Consider the following 16,331-nt stretch of genomic DNA (forward strand, 5'->3'; position numbering starts at 1 on the left):
ATCCGATTCCTCTACGTACGATTTATTTATGCGAGACACAGGTACATTTGTTACCTTGTTCAAAGAATTTCGATTTTACCATCCTATATTTTCATATTTTACGGTACATAATTGTTTAATGTTATTAATTCTAACTTTCAAAGTGTCTAAATTAAATGAATTCCTTCCAAATGTGTATATAATGTACAAGAGATGAATGCGTATCGTATTCTCATTTGAAAGAAAACTTCGAGGATAATTGTTTAGTTTTAAACAGGGGATGGGTAAGCTTGACTGCTTTCATTCAACGTGTCTCTCCTGCTAATATGATTTAAATTATGTGTCAAGATAAAATAGATGCTTGATAAAGGCTGGTTATAAAAGTATGCAAGACTAATTCGACCGAACAAAGTGCAATACTAAATAAATGTATTTAGCGACGAAAGAGAAAATAGATAAAAAATCAGCCTGACATGATACATAGATGTTAACAATTGTCAATGTTCTTCTACAAAAAAAGTTTTCAATTCACATTGTTGCATTATTTATATAAAAAACTAATTGTCGTTGTTTTTAGAATAAATCGTGGCATTCTGAAAAAAAAGTTACAAAACGAAAATACTGCATAATCATGCCCGATCACGCACGGTAAAAAACACAAACTAATTGTTCTGATACACGCACGACCCTGCTCATTGCACGAACGATCACCCACGTTACACGAATTATTTTACACGTTAAGCTTGTCAACAATAACGTTGTAACCACTGTACCAGAGGGTTTGAATGTTCCTTTGACAATGCTAGATATATAAAATGCATTGTACGTTTAATGCAACTTCAAATCAAAGTCTTTTTTGTCAATTATCTTGCCCGGATTTTCACGAGTGTTTTTACGCACTATTTTGTATCACCTTTTTTTTTCAGAGGCACAAACACACCTTTGTCTTACAGTTGCATTAAGTGGGTAGCATTTGGTACTAGAATGTAAATTTCAATTCCTCCACTTCCTGCTTTTGTAAATATGTCTTTGTTGATATGGGAACTTACACTGTTAATCAAAAGTACAACTGGTCTGTCATTCTTCTTTGTTATGAATATTGTGTATGAATGCAGAGAAAGCATTTGAATCCATCAATCCTTTTGGTGTGTAATGAATAACTTAGCTTCTTGCTGCACCTTACAAAAGATCATGAGCTGTAGGTTTGCAATTGGGTTCTGGATACACATAGAAGGGTGGTAAAACAACTCTTTCAGCACTGTCACAAAACATCACTGGCATGCGTTGTTTTGTTGACCCGTCTGATAAATGTGGAATATGATATTTGCATCTCTGTCTTGTTGGCCCCACAACCACTCCGGTTTTACTTTCAATTGTGAAACCTGTTTCATCTTCATTGTGAACTTTATTTGGTTTATCCAACAAATTTCTCTCTACAAAAACGCTCGGTACTTCTCAAACGAATCATCGTCAACCTCTTTGGTGACTTTTGAGTGAGAGGCTTCAAGGAGTATGTTGTTTTCTTTTCTCTTTATTTATCTTGATTTCTAGCCATAAATCCATAATACCAAGGATAGCTTGGCCTGCTATCCTGAAATGGATTTTTTTCTCCTTTTCTCTTTTTCAAGAAGTTCTGAACCAGATTCAGAATATCAGATGGCCCCAATCCCATCCACCTTAGTGCCATTTAACATACGTAATTAGCAATAGCATTCTCTTCATCAATCGTTAAAACAGGAGGAAGGCCATTTCTCCTTTCAACAGACACTGTGCCACTTACTCTTCTTTGAAACCCGTAGTCCCATTGTTCTTACTTCGTCAATAGTAAAGAAGTATAGTAGAAGATTTTCCAAATCCCCATCAAGGGAGTCTAGAGCTAGGACGGCTCTTTTTGAGGCAGTTATCAGGACGGATTCGTTTCCAAATCCAATCGTTAGTATAAGTGAAGCGTCCGGATATCTGAAATGTGTCTATTGTTGTCATGAATGATAATGTATTTGTATACAATGGCTCCGCTCCCAGTGTTGATACTGGGTTTTTTGCCTTTTATACGAAATAGCAACACATAATAGCTAGAGTCGTCCGTTGATATGGACATTTTTAAATATAAAGAACCCTGCTTTTTTACAAATTATTTTGTCATGAAATATTAACCGGACAATAATGATAACAGAATCTAGCAAAATCCTTTGTGTCCAAGTATGATATATGCCGTAGCATTTACCATGTTTACATGTACGTAATGTTTTCAGATATTCATTTCTATAAATGCCAGTTTACCACAATAATTAATTTATTTTTAAATTTAATTTTCTATTCTTAAAATAAAGTCACTTTTATTGATAGAATTAACATTCACTAGTTGGAAAATTGCAAGATCCACCAATGCACTTCCTATGAGTTGACATGCTTTCGTTTTGTTTCCTTCCTGTACTTTCGGTTTTGACTTAACCAAAGAAGGCATATATGAGACAATAACGTTTGAATAGGGAGATAAAACATAAATCTTTGTAAAACGTTCCAGTTTGCTGGATTAATAAGCATAATTTTTATTTGAAATACAGGCATGTTAAAAAGCGATGGCACTTGAGATGAACAGGTTAAGATATCCAAGCCACATGCTGTGAGGCGTGACTAATCCTGTCTGGCCAGCACTGTCGGTAATTTTGAAAGTGATTTAGGAAGTCAGTGTTTATACAAGCTACTCATGAGCGTCTAGCACGTAAAAATGTGTGAAACTTAATTAACAGTGGTAATCTTTTGTACTGAGTGGGGTATCATCAAATTTTACCGTCAGGTTAAGTGTTTTTTGGTAAAAACAGACAGTCAGGACCCCGAACGCGGAATTCCGGATAGATGAAACAAAATAACGTATAAAAATCTGTTCCCAAATAAAATCGTCCGTAAACTGAATTGCCCGGAATTGATTAGTTTACAAATATGCAGATGGTTAGCATAACATCATTTGCAAATAATTTTCTCAAGGTATCCTGACTGTCAATATAATACATTTATTTTGCCCTATATACGGAGTTAGGGGTTGTAGTTATGTACATAATACTTAAGTGATAAATTTCGAAAGATAATTTAGATTACTGATAAAAAGGAACCAAAGTCCAAGTAGAAGATGATAAGTTTATCAAAAATCATTTATAATGCATCTAATTCATTTGAGCACACATATCAAAATGGCACAAGTTGGTTCTATGTTGGTTTTACTAACTTATGGAGCGTCTGTGTTGGGAGTATCGAGTCTTTTAAATAAACCAGAACCTGCGTATTTTTTATCCCCAACGGGTCCACTTTATACGCATATGCAAACATCTACGTCATCATCGACGGTTCAAAGGACTGTTCCAAACAATGCACTGACCAATGATGCCACGCTGTTGCACCAGATCCTTACCCAGGAAACCACGCTTAGAATTGAGCTCGAGAGAAAAGTAACAGGAATATTGAAAGAACTTGAACAGGTAGAGAAAACTCAAGTTGAAGCAAAGACAGAACAAGAGAGTTTGAAAAACGACATAACATTGTTACGGAAAGAAAATAAACAACTGAAGGACGATTTAGATATTATGAAAAGACAACTGGGAAACAATAGTCTTTCAAGTTCAGAACCGGCTACTTGTTCATGCGATTTTTCAAACATCACAAAGGAACTTCAGAATTTCAAGAGGGAAATAAGATATACATCACTAACATTTCTTGACCTTCAAACAGACGTTACAAACGTACAATCTGCTATAAAGAACTTGTCAACCTCTATAGAATGGGAGAAAACTAACCAAGCATCTATCAATACTGATATTTTTGTTCATCAAAAGAACATTTCAAATGTAATCAAAGGTAAGAATCAACCTCCACCGTCCTTTTTCCATTGCAAGTATAACATGCTGACCATTTTAAATAGTTTGATCGATCATTATTACAACTCAAATAATCGATAATATTATATCAAATAAGTTTTTTCATAGTCATAGTCATTTTTCATAGAATAAACATTAAGTTAACAATGCATGGTATAATACCCGGTATAACAATAGAGACTGATAACAAAGGAATATCTAATGAAAACTTACAATTAAATTAGGCTGTAAAATAAAACTAAAACAACAACAAAAAACGTATAAATTGAACTTGATAATATTATGATAACAAAGACAGAAGCTACAAATGTGTGCATGCAACTTTAAATGTACTAAACATAAGGCTGAAATATAAGTGTTTTATCGATTAAATCGTTGTGTGTATACATGGTGTCGCAAAGATTTTTAGCTATTATAAACTGTTAAGGGCAGCTTATTTTGAAAGCCCCCATTTCATGTTTTTAATGAGGTTAGATGGTCAACAAATTACCCATCAGATCTATCATGAACTTTTAAATGTGATCTGCTGGACCTTAAACTATTATGTAGAAAAGAAAGAATTTAATTATTTAAGCTCCCTATATTTTTATACAGCGCTTATTGTCTAAAGAAGGTAAATATTGCCTTAAGATAGTCACAACCCTCCAGCCCTCCTCTTAATAAAGATACACATACACACACAAACCACGTGGAGTTGGCTTGTTAGACAGAGTAATGTTTTTATATTTATACTCAGAAAGCAAAATCATCACAATAATAAGTGCGTTCATTAACACTATAAAATCATCAACAACTCTATAAAAGGTATTATTATGATTAAATTGTTTGTAAAAGATGAATCCTCTAAACACTGCGATCTCGCCCCATTTTAAACACCGAAATCAACCCTTTAAAACAAAAAATATTGTACATGTTCCAAGCATGATCTGAAAGGAAACAGGTTTTTTTAAAAAGTTGCCAGGGAGACTCTCATTATAAACATCATAATTAAATATTCAATTATAATTGTATATCTAATCGCAAATTCCCGACATTGCTGTAACAGTTACATCTTTTTAGGTATTTGTATTATAATTTGACTAAGAAGGCGGAGCGTCAATCAAGCGTCTGAATAATATGCATGGTATTAATAGGTGTTTGAGGAGTTACCAGAATTGTTTTTAAGTTATATCAAAAAAAGCAATCAAAAAAAAAATCCTCACTTTTTTGGGCTTGAGACCGAGAAAATACATTAAAATATTTTAGAACAGTTTACGCTTTTAAGCTCATCTAAACCTAAGGATCAAGTAAGCTTTCTGATCGGTTGTTGTCCGGCCTCTGTCCAACCGATTGTCCATCTGTCCTCTTTAAACTTTTCACATTTTTGACTTCCTCTCTGAAACCACAGGGCCAAATTTAGCTAAACTTGGTACATGTACAAAGCAACCTTTTTGTATGGGAATTTTAAATTGTAAAAATGAAGGTCCTAACCCTTTTAAAAGGGGAGATAATTGCAAACAGTGAGTATAGGGTGTTTGTCTTTAAAAATGTTCTCTCAATAACAACTGCACAAGCAATGGCAATGTCTACAAAATAGCTGGTATATTTAGTGAAGATTCTAAATTGTAAAAATCGTGACCCTCAGACCAAAACTAGGCCCAAGGCGGGGTTCACAGTTTAACAAAGAAATACGTAGGAAAAATGTTTGAAAATCCTCTTTTTAAGAACCACTGCACAAGCAATGCTTCTTTGTACAGAAAAGCTTGTATATATATAATAAAGAAACTTGTGGCCCAAGGGAAAAAACTGGGGCCCCAGGCGGGGTTTACATTTGACATATATAGGAAACATATATTAAAATCTTCTTCTTATAAACTACAACGCAACAGTTTGGGATAATACTATGCCTACATCATTGGCTAATGTAGATTCTACATTATAAAATTGTGACCCCCAGACTAGTATTGGGGCACCAAGAGGGGTTCAAAGTTTAGCATAGAAATGTATTGTAAACATTTTTAAAATCCATTTTCTTGAGAACTAAAATTTTACAGTTTTTGAGATAACTATGCAAGAATCCTTAAATAGTGTAGATTCTAAGTTATAAAAGCTGATCAACACTGGGGACCCATAAGAAGTTCTAAGTTTAACATAGTAATATATAAGGAAAGTGTTTAATACTCTTCTTCTCAAGAAATTCGTATACAATGCTACAGTTTGTGAGATCATTATTCACGTATTCTCAAATTGGGAACATTTTAAATTGTGGAAGTCGTGACCCTCAGACGAAGAATGGGGCCCCAGGCGAGGTTCAAAGTTTAACATAGAAATATATAGGAAACATGTTTGAAAAACTTCTTCTCAAGAACTACAGTTCAATAGTTTTTTTGGATTACTATGCAAACATTCTTAGCTATTGTAGATCCTCTTTAGGTAAAACCGTGACGCCTAGACTTAAACTGGGGCCCCAAGAAGGATTCACAGTTAAACATTAAAGTAAATAGGAAAAAAAGTTAAAAAATCTTCTTCTCCAGAATGAAAACTAAATATTTTTTTTTAATAGTGACTCTGGAATAATACTTAGAACCCAAGTGAGGGTTCAAAGTTTAACGTAGAAGTATATACGGAAAATGTCCAAAAATCTTGTCGAGAACTACAGAGCTTCAATTTGTCAGATTACTACGTAAGCATCCTCATATTAATAGTGTAGATTCCAAATTTTAAAATCAGTTACCCTTGATCTAATACTGGGTTCGCAGAAGGGATTCAAAGTTTATCGTAGAAATAGCATATGCTACGAAATAGAATGTTGCAAGAAATTTTAATTGCAATGGATAAGGTGAGCGATGTGGCCCATGGGCCTCTTGTTTATAAACCGCTTCGCGGTTCCAAACCATTTTATATCGCATAAATGTTAAATTCATTGCTTATAGTGTAAATATTTGTCATTAATGGTAGATAAAACAGTCATTTTACCTATATAAATTGTAAAAAGTGAATCGTAATGTCAGGAAGATTGATACTACTTGGCGTTGGTGATATTATGACGTAAACAACATTCTTTATACGATATAAAATATTTTTTTCTAGCCAAACAGAAAGCGCGTTACATCAAGTACTAAATCATAATGCGTTAAAGACTGCGATCAAAAGTCTTAAAACTTTAGCTTAACTGAGCTTAAAGCTCAACTGAGCTATTCTGATCACATTTTGTAGAAATGAAAGACAGATTCAAAGCGGAGAAAACCTCGAAACTGTAGATAAAGGGGGTGCATTTTTAAAACTCTTCTTCTCAAGAACTACTAAGTCAAATTCAACGTAATTTAGCATAAATAATCCTTATGGATAAGGAACTACAAATTGCAAAAAGTATGGGCTAATTCTAATTCAAATTTGAGTAATTTACGAAAATAATAATAGTAGGAGAGAGAATGGGGGTCAATCAGTTTCACTGCGGGCTCGATATTTCTTATATCGAAAATCAGGTTAGAGACAGAGGACCAGTCTATGTTAGAAGCAGCCATGTTGAACGCGGATAAATGTGCTTGTTGTGCAACAGTTTACGTGCGAAGGGAATATTTGAAACATCCTAAATATATCTGTGCCGTTTATTTGAAGTAAATTAAGGTTAAATATTTCAATGCGTTGACATTTTCACTTGTGACATGGTTTTAGCTTGTTTTGAGTTTCGTTTCTTTTTAACTTGAGAGGAACTTTCGCCTGTATTTTAGAATTTTTACGTGTAGACCGGTAAATCAGACAGCTGATTGTTTACATGTACCTGCGCAAAATCTGATGCACTAACAACATATTATAAAGTACTATTCATTATGTTAGTGCATGTAATTCAGTACGATCTCTACATAATGGTTGATTAATACAACATGTTTTATTATGATGCTCAGCATTTTCAATCTAAACGGAGATTATTCTCGCTGCTAGAAATATATAAGTATATATATATGATGAAAAATAAATTGTGTTTTTCTTTGTTTAAGTGCATTTTTCTTTTGGGTTGATTGTTTACAAATTTCATTTTACTAACCTGCGAGTCAAGCTTCGAGTTATAAGAAAGATACAGAGCTTTGCGCACAATGCTACTGTATGTTGTACACAGAGCTGAGGTCATGCTTTAGTTCGTTTATATTTTAAATGCAGCTATGCTGAATAGGAAATACGAAGTTTAAAAATCTCAAGTTGAATCTAATAAACTCATTTGAACAAAAAACATGACCCAAACCAAGCTATGTATCTTGCTTATAGTTCTACGATTGACGCTGAAATTTTAGTTGATCAATAGAAATATCTTGCTAAAAGGATGATATGTTGTAACTACTTTCTGGCGCCCCTTCTTCAACAATAAATTGCATAAAATCTACACAATTTTTTATAGTTTTTTAAACACAAGTAAATAAAAACGACGTCTTCTAAACAGTTTCCATAGTCCTGACACATTGCTATTATGAGGTTAAAGCATTATCGTTGTTCTTAAAACATTATTGCAGCGGAAAATCATCTTTCTTTGTTGCCATTTGTTGTTTTTTAATAAAGATGAAAATAATGGATGGGCCTTGGTACAATAGAGCGACATGCCTGCAAATACATTGACTTGAATTATAGGTCTTTAACTTATCATGTGACAATATTTTTCTGTTAAGTATATTCGTTATTCAAGTGAGTAAGGTTGTGGAACGTCATACGAAATGAATTCACGCTCGGTAAACGACAACCGTTTATAATAGACCAGTTAGATTTTTCAATGTTTTTAATTCGAGGAAATGAGCGCATTCATTCTGGCGCATTGGGGTACACGTTTTTTCTTTAACATCTAGGATTTTTTTAAAAATAAGATTCAATAACTAGTAAGAAGTGGATTAATAAAATGTACTTTAATGCATTAATGTATTTTGATTGCTTTATAAAGTGATTGGGGGCCTAAAATAAAGGGAACTGATAGTTAACCGTGAACACAAACTAAAAATTTAGTTATTTATATTGAATATGATCTTATTTTCGGTAAAAATGGTATTCCATAAAGGTAAATATGTCAAAGATTAAGGATATGCTAAAATAAGTGTAAATTCGGATATTCATTTTTGGTTAATCTACCGAGGGAACATATGGCACAATATCCTGTAAACACCCTTTTTTAGCCAGTGTTGCTCAGGTAAGCGATGTGGTACTTTTGTTTTAAAAAGTTATCTATACAAACAGCTTATATCAAAATATTTAATGAACGTTTTAATGACTCAAATGTTTTTTCCCTGTCTTTTATTGGGGTTGCTCGTATAAAGTTTATAAAATGGAAAAGTGAAAATTGTTCGTGGGCACGTATGTGTACTAAGTTTATTTTGTCTCTACTCTGGTAGATTGGTGTGTTTGTAGCTTGTAACACGAGATTTGATTAGCTAGTAAGCCGGATGTAAATTCCCTTACGCCATACTTGAGCCGGGATTAAATAACGTGACCTCACAATGCATTGTCTCTTTACACGCAAGGAAAATATACAAAAATAAGATGAAAAAAGTGAATTGAATTATTTAAATTTTTAAAAAGATCACACTACAAAACTTCGTTATCGTATAAGTATTATGATAAGTGTTAATTTCAATCAAATTATATAAATCAGTTGGTATTGAACTAGAACTTTTTTCATTAGAGTATTTATACAAAGCGAATATACTGTATACAGAATTAATTTCGCTTTATGTAAGTTTCGCCCTTCTACACCTGCAAATATTATATAAAACGCGGCGAACATTTCCCTGTATACAGTAACTCTTTCAAGCATCGTCTGCACAAATGGCGAAAAGATTTGCATCCCATACCCCGTCAAAAATAATAGAAAAAAAGGCTAATGTAGTATCAAAAATCACTATGAAAGGGATTTGATTTCGAATACTTTGACGCCTATCAATTAAACGAAGTACTTTGTCACTTTTACTTAAGGAAAACTGACGGAGAAGCTTGGTATATAACTTCAACCTCACTCATCATTTCCTTATTTTTTTATCAATTTTTTTACATACCCCCAAAAAATTGTGTGTGGGGGGGGGGGCAACTCCATGATAATTCAACTTTTTATATGTTACTTCTAAAAAAAATTGTGCTGCGAGAAAAAAAAAAGGGGGGGGCTGTTTTTCAACATATTTTACTTGAATAATATGAATGTTGTTCATAACAATTATTTGTGTACTTTCAAAATTCATGTTAACATTTTTTTGTCTAATAGACAGAGTCGATGAAGAAATTCTGAATTTGACAACAAGGTTCTTTAGCCTGGAGACACAAATGACAATGTTTGATACATCTGTCAGAAATCTGGAACAGTTTCTTCCTAGAGTGAGAACCTTTATGAACGGTGCGTCATTCATAACCATGATATAATTTTTTTGGCTGCTGTTTTTTAATTATAAACAGTTATGATTTTTACAATCAATATTGATTAAAACTATCTTATCGTATTATTATTTTCAGACACTCGAGATCTGCAACAGATATTACTCAGAATTCAGCACGAGCAAGTCAAAATATTAGCAGAGTTACCAGGTTTGGCAAACGATTCAGATAATTTCATAATCGGAATTAAAATCATTATATAATGTTAGGAATTTTATTCAAATTAATACTTTCTATTTGTTTATTTTTTCTAAACATAAGACTTTTTAATTCATAATTCGTTTGGATTTGTATATGGTGTTGTTTTTTTTTCTATTTGCAGTGATTTCTAAAAAAGTTGCATTTTCAGCTACACATCCTCAGGGTTTTGAATCAGTAAGTGGACACACAGTCGTGTTTCCCCACATTATTTCTAACGTTGGTGGTGGTTACAACAATCAAGATGGCGTATTCACGGCACCAGTGGACGGAGTGTACGTCTTTTTCTGTAAGATAACCCAGGGTTCAAATAGTCATGATCTGTTTTTCCAATTTATTCTGAATGGATCAGTTAAGACTATAACCCTCGTATATGGACGATCAGACGATCCTTACAGAACATCATCAAGTTTAATAGCACTGCAGTTAAGTCGTGGAGACAGAGTTTGGATAAAAATGCAACAGGGTGGTTCACACTTTGGACAGACGGATGGAGGAGATCAATCATTCTCGGGTTTTATGTTGTAGTATTAAAGGACATTTTATATTATAACCTTAGGCCAGCATACTTTTGATAAACTTATTGGGTAATTCATTGAATTAACCTGTTTGATCGAGACTAGTGTATTTACTTTACCCTCGTTTGCAATGGCAATTGATCAATTTCATAACTGAATGAGGAATTAATTCAGTACCTTTTTTTTGCTTCTTTAAAATTACAATATTATTTGAAATATTGATGTTGAAAATAAAAACCAAACAAATAACACATTCATGATAATGACAGAAACTTTAATTGTGCGTGTTCATAATATTAGAGTTGTCACACTTAAAGCTATTTGAAATATAATTCTAAAAAGAACCGTTAGAGTTTTTGCTTAAAACCGCTTCATCCATGCAGTTTATTTTTGGCCAAGATATTCATGTATACATGTACGCATATAATACGGTCCAAACATTCTCACTTTTTTGATTTATGAATCCGATAAATAAAATAATTTTTATGTAATGCATTTTGCATCAGCTGTTTACTACAAAAAAAATTGAAAGTGAGTATCTCTTTCATGTGATAGAAATACCGTTATTGATAACGTCATATTCTTTTAGAGAGCTCTAAAAGGTAGCACTAATAACCCAAGCGTAAAAAATACAACGGCTGTATAATTTGGACAAAACAGACAAGATATATTTATAAATGCAATTGCAGCAGAAAATACACAATAATTACGTAAATGCTATTTTCTAACAATAATGCTGTATTGTTTAAAGAATAAATCCTATGTTTTTGTTGTTTGACTTCATAATTGAACATGTATATAAATTATGAAATTTCTCCGTCTTGTTTTATTTCATTTTTTTTAATTTCATTTATTTATTTATTTCATTTTTTTTTTAAGTTTTGCTTTATAATATCATGTCATGAATATAATGTAGAAACATTTTTAAATTAAATCTCTCAATCATGAGCACTTAGTTTATTTTTTTTGTTTTTTATTCAATATACTTGAAACATTAAACATTAATTTGATGGGTTTAGAGAAATCTAGTGTAACCTATATTTTTTCGACAATGTAACTGGATTAAAAGAGAAGATATGTCCAGTGGTTTAGTTTTCCTTAGTGATTGTTGAGTTATTTGGTTTCGAAATAAGTATGCATCTTTTCCTCTGCAGAGTGTAGACTACATGATGTAACATTGGTATACGTTTTTTCCATGTTTAAAGATTCAGGGTATTCTTTACTTAACAATTCCACTTATAACCGTTGTTTTGCTCACAGTCTAGTAATGCAATCGTTTTCCATAAATAATAATCGACATCAATGACGTAAAGACTATGCGAAATTAATTTTAAAAATTATTGACGAAACAATCAGAAAAAGTCAGAAGCATGTCGATTCTAATATCTAAACAAAGATAATATATCATTCATTCATATTTTTTTTCTTTTTGAAATATAATATACCGGAATACTACAGATCAAGGTTCTTCAGCCTGGAGACACAAATGACAATGTTTGTTGCATCTGTCAGACACTTGAAACAGATTCCCCTAACGTAAGACATTTTACGAGTGGTAGGTCATAGTAATTATCATATAGAATCGTCAATGTAACCAAGTTTTATGGCATAAAATAATCACGACGTTTTTAATCACTAGTCAGTACTGATTTTGACTATCTTAGTATTGTACTAAACAGGATACTAGTAATTGATTTCAGACACTCGAGATCTGCAACAGGCATTATTCAAAATTCAACACAAATAACAAGTCAAAATATCGGTAGATTTACTTGCTTACATACAGAATTGTATCAAACTAAATTGCACTGCAGCTAATCCATGGAGACAGGGTTTGGATTAGAAGGTATGGTCAGCACTTGACCTCAGGAGCTGCATGGAGGAGACCAGTCATTCGGGGGGGGGGGGGGGTGTAGTATTGTATGTCACCTTTTAATATATCCTAACCATGGAGCATATATGTGTTTGATCAGTTTCTTGGAGGATGTCTTTAACCGTTTTTTCGGTTATTGAAATGGTTCAAATGGCTGATGGGAGGGCGGGCGGCTGCCAAAGGGGTGCCCTTATTACTAGTATGCAAATAGCTCCTCCTGCACTTTTCAAGATAGAATGTTGTCTTTTTATTCCAGATCAATTGTACACATATCAGAGGTGTGCATATTGCTAGCAGTTTGATTTCTGATAATTTATTAGAAAAAAGAAACAACTGTTGAACTTCGCTAATTTTTGGCAAAAAAATTGCACAGAAAGTACCCAATATCTCCGGAGAGGTAGTGTTCATCAATTCAGGGTCGACAAATAGATTATGGATACTGTTCACACAAAAGTAACACCGGTTTGCTGTCACGTTGACAGCTTTTCTCTCTGTTTTGAATTGAAATTCATGTCGCCAACTGACTATTGTTTGCGCTGACAGAATACATGAGAAGTAATGAAATGTTATAATTAAGAATAAATTCGTGTTCGGCGTGTAAAAGAAAAATGAACGTCGCAAATTTTAATGCAAAAATGAGGGAAAATATACACTGGCTGTAAATAAAACATATGGTATTTTTAAATTTTCATACACCTCTGCGTGCCTCTAAGTTACTGACGTGTAAATTAAAATGTTATCACATAAAATATATTAACAATTTCAATCTTGAAGAAAACAAAAACCAAATGATAAAGACAGAAGAGTTTCTGTGATTTGGTGTGTAGTTGTAAGAGTTGTCTCTCTTGTAATACCGGCATTCTGTTAAAGCACAAGTTCTAAAATACTAGTATACAAATACATGAATTAATTGTTAATATTTTTAATTAGAACTCCTCAAATCAATTCTTCAATACCGTATTCTCCCAAGAGGTGCATGTATTTACATGTGATAAGGTTTAAAACGCTGTACTCATTTGAATTAAGTTTTGAATCGAATACATAAATTTTAATTTAATGATGGTTGTTATTAAAGGACCACATAACTGTAAATGTATTTCTAATTCTTTAAATTTTGAGCTTTTAATATCATTTTAATATCCTAGAGCTTTCTTACAGTATGTTTTTTAACAAATGAAGTTAAATCAGCTTTTTTTTTTATATCGTGGTCAAACAGTAGCGTGTATCAGTCTTCCTAGTATCTAATACACAAGTATTTTGCTCAATCTGGGGAGATGACAAACTTATAGTAAATAAATGCTGTAAATAACACTTGTTCCCATTTTAGAAATTTTGATTGCGCATTAACTTATGTATCAGCATGCGCTAATAGAAACCTAACCCTACTGTATGTAAATTATTTTGAATCAGGATATTTTATTTGCATGTGAACAGTTTGTCAGTTATTGCAGGGAGTGGGCTAAATCAGCTATAGAGCTTGTGCCCTGCTCTAATACTATAATTTTATTTATATTACATTAAAATAAGTTCAAACCAAATAAAATGATTATTCTAGGCAGCAATTATTCATCATTACATTCATCGCTAAAATCTATTGCTATTAACAGGCACTAAGTATCGGGGTGGGGGGATGTCCCCCCCCCCCCCCCCCACCACACATTTTTGTTGCAGGGAGGACTGTTCTTAAATATACATACAAAGAAATGTATGAACATGGAGTTGCCCCCCCCCCCCCCCCCAATTTTATCGGGGCATTTTTAAAAAAAATTACTGGCCCCCACTTTCAAAAACGATGCTTCATGCTTATTTGATTTGAAACAAAGCAATAATCATGGTATTAACGGATTTTGTAAAACATACATGTACAAACTTTTCGGAATAAACTTAGGGATTATTACCGAGCAATGCCAACATAATCAGAAACAGATTCATACTAACATCGATTTTAATTAAGTCATAAAGTATAGCATTCATTCAAGCTCTATTTCCTCTGTAAGCGGATTATGAAATTTTATTATTTATTAAACCTTATTATAGTAATTCTATACAACAAGTTATCTGCTGATTGGTTCTAGACAACCACGTGTCATAGCAATAAAATTTCATATTTCCCTGCCATCGTCATATTTTTCATCATATCCCACTCCTTCATCATATCCCACTCCTTCAAAAGACAGGCATTTTTTGATTCCAAGCGAATGAAAATCCTGAAGATGAGCATACGATATAATCTAATGAATATAATTCAAAATCCCTTTCATATCAGAAAACTAACAGAAAGATTCAGTAAACATTCACTACGTCATTACTACGTCACTACGTTATTCACGTCCCTACAAGAAATGAAAAACGATCAGAACCTGATGTAGTCTATATCATCACTTGTCGTTCGGTACAATATTAAACAATTTATTGCATGGAAGTTTGGAAGATATGAAGCTTTATCCCCCCCCCCCCCACAAGAAAATGTCAATTGCTACCGTCAGCGTACACCATAAAGGGCACGTGTTACGTCATCTACTCAAAATAAATAGCCTAAGGTATACGTACACGGGTCCCCCACAAAACACACGTGCTGTTCATTTACAAGTACATGTGAGTAAACAGGATGAGTGTGTCCATGTATGTGTCTTCGAAGTAGTACTCCCTAGCTTTCAAAAATAAGTATTTATATTAAAAATATTGTCTTTCAATTTCATGTTCAATCTTATGGTTTTTTATTTGCCTGAGACAGTCTGGATTTAACAGGATACTGTATCACATCTAAGGTGAGTATATAGCAAGCCAATAATATTTTTTTACAGGACGACAATTCTATATAAATTAGCTTCAAACAGAGCCTCAAAAAGTCTTTTCATTATTATTATTTTTTGTTGCCAAAAATTTTAGGCGGTACATAAATAGATTTGTGCGCTATGCGGACGGTTAAATTTGTTCTTCTTGATTCTGATTTATAAATTAAAAGTATTTAAAGTACAAAAAAAGAGAGCGGCAATAGAACAGAAAACAGTACAGAATTTCCTAGATGCGGGAAATCAACAATAATTTTATTTGTTTAGTCCGACTAACAAGAAATTATATTCGTGTGGCCAATATCGATATAAAGAAACAATTGTTTCGGTATTTCTGTTTCCTTATATTTACATTTTCCTGTGTAATGTATGTGATGACACTACGTATCGATTTTGTACTAGCTTAATTCTCTAATTTTTTACCTTCCTCGTCAGTCGTTTGTGCAAACCTCGATGCTATTGTAGGATCATAATATTACGTCACGGGCAAAGGGGAGTCACTCTAAATATTTTGGGGCTTAAAAATTAAAGGTATGGTTGAACGTTTGTGTAAAAAATCAGCTCAAATAACGTTACGTCCGCCATGTTGCCGTTTAAATCTTGACGCTTGTCCTGTAAAGAAATGTATGAGGCAACCACGTGACGCGATTCATCCAATGACGTCGAGACATTCTAGTCCGAGGCAAAACAAAAGTAATTAGCAGGTTTTATATAATAGTATATT

General features: G+C 33.0%; 1 protein-coding gene across 1 annotated transcript; it reads left to right on the forward strand.

Annotated features, from left to right (window-relative positions):
* The first annotated feature begins 3,126 nt into the window (after positions 1 to 3,126).
* LOC128185112 (uncharacterized) lies at positions 3,127 to 10,429 on the forward strand. The gene is made up of 3 exons (XM_052854790.1): positions 3,127 to 3,828; positions 10,060 to 10,188; positions 10,305 to 10,429. The coding sequence occupies exons 1-3, from the start codon at positions 3,135 to 3,137 to the stop codon at positions 10,427 to 10,429; spliced, it is 948 nt and encodes a 315-aa protein (XP_052710750.1). The 5' UTR covers positions 3,127 to 3,134.
* The last annotated feature ends 5,902 nt before the right edge of the window (positions 10,430 to 16,331 follow it).

The sequence above is a fragment of the Crassostrea angulata genome, chromosome 5 (genome assembly GCF_025612915.1).
Source record: "Crassostrea angulata isolate pt1a10 chromosome 5, ASM2561291v2, whole genome shotgun sequence".
NCBI lineage: Eukaryota > Metazoa > Mollusca > Bivalvia > Ostreida > Ostreidae > Magallana > Magallana angulata.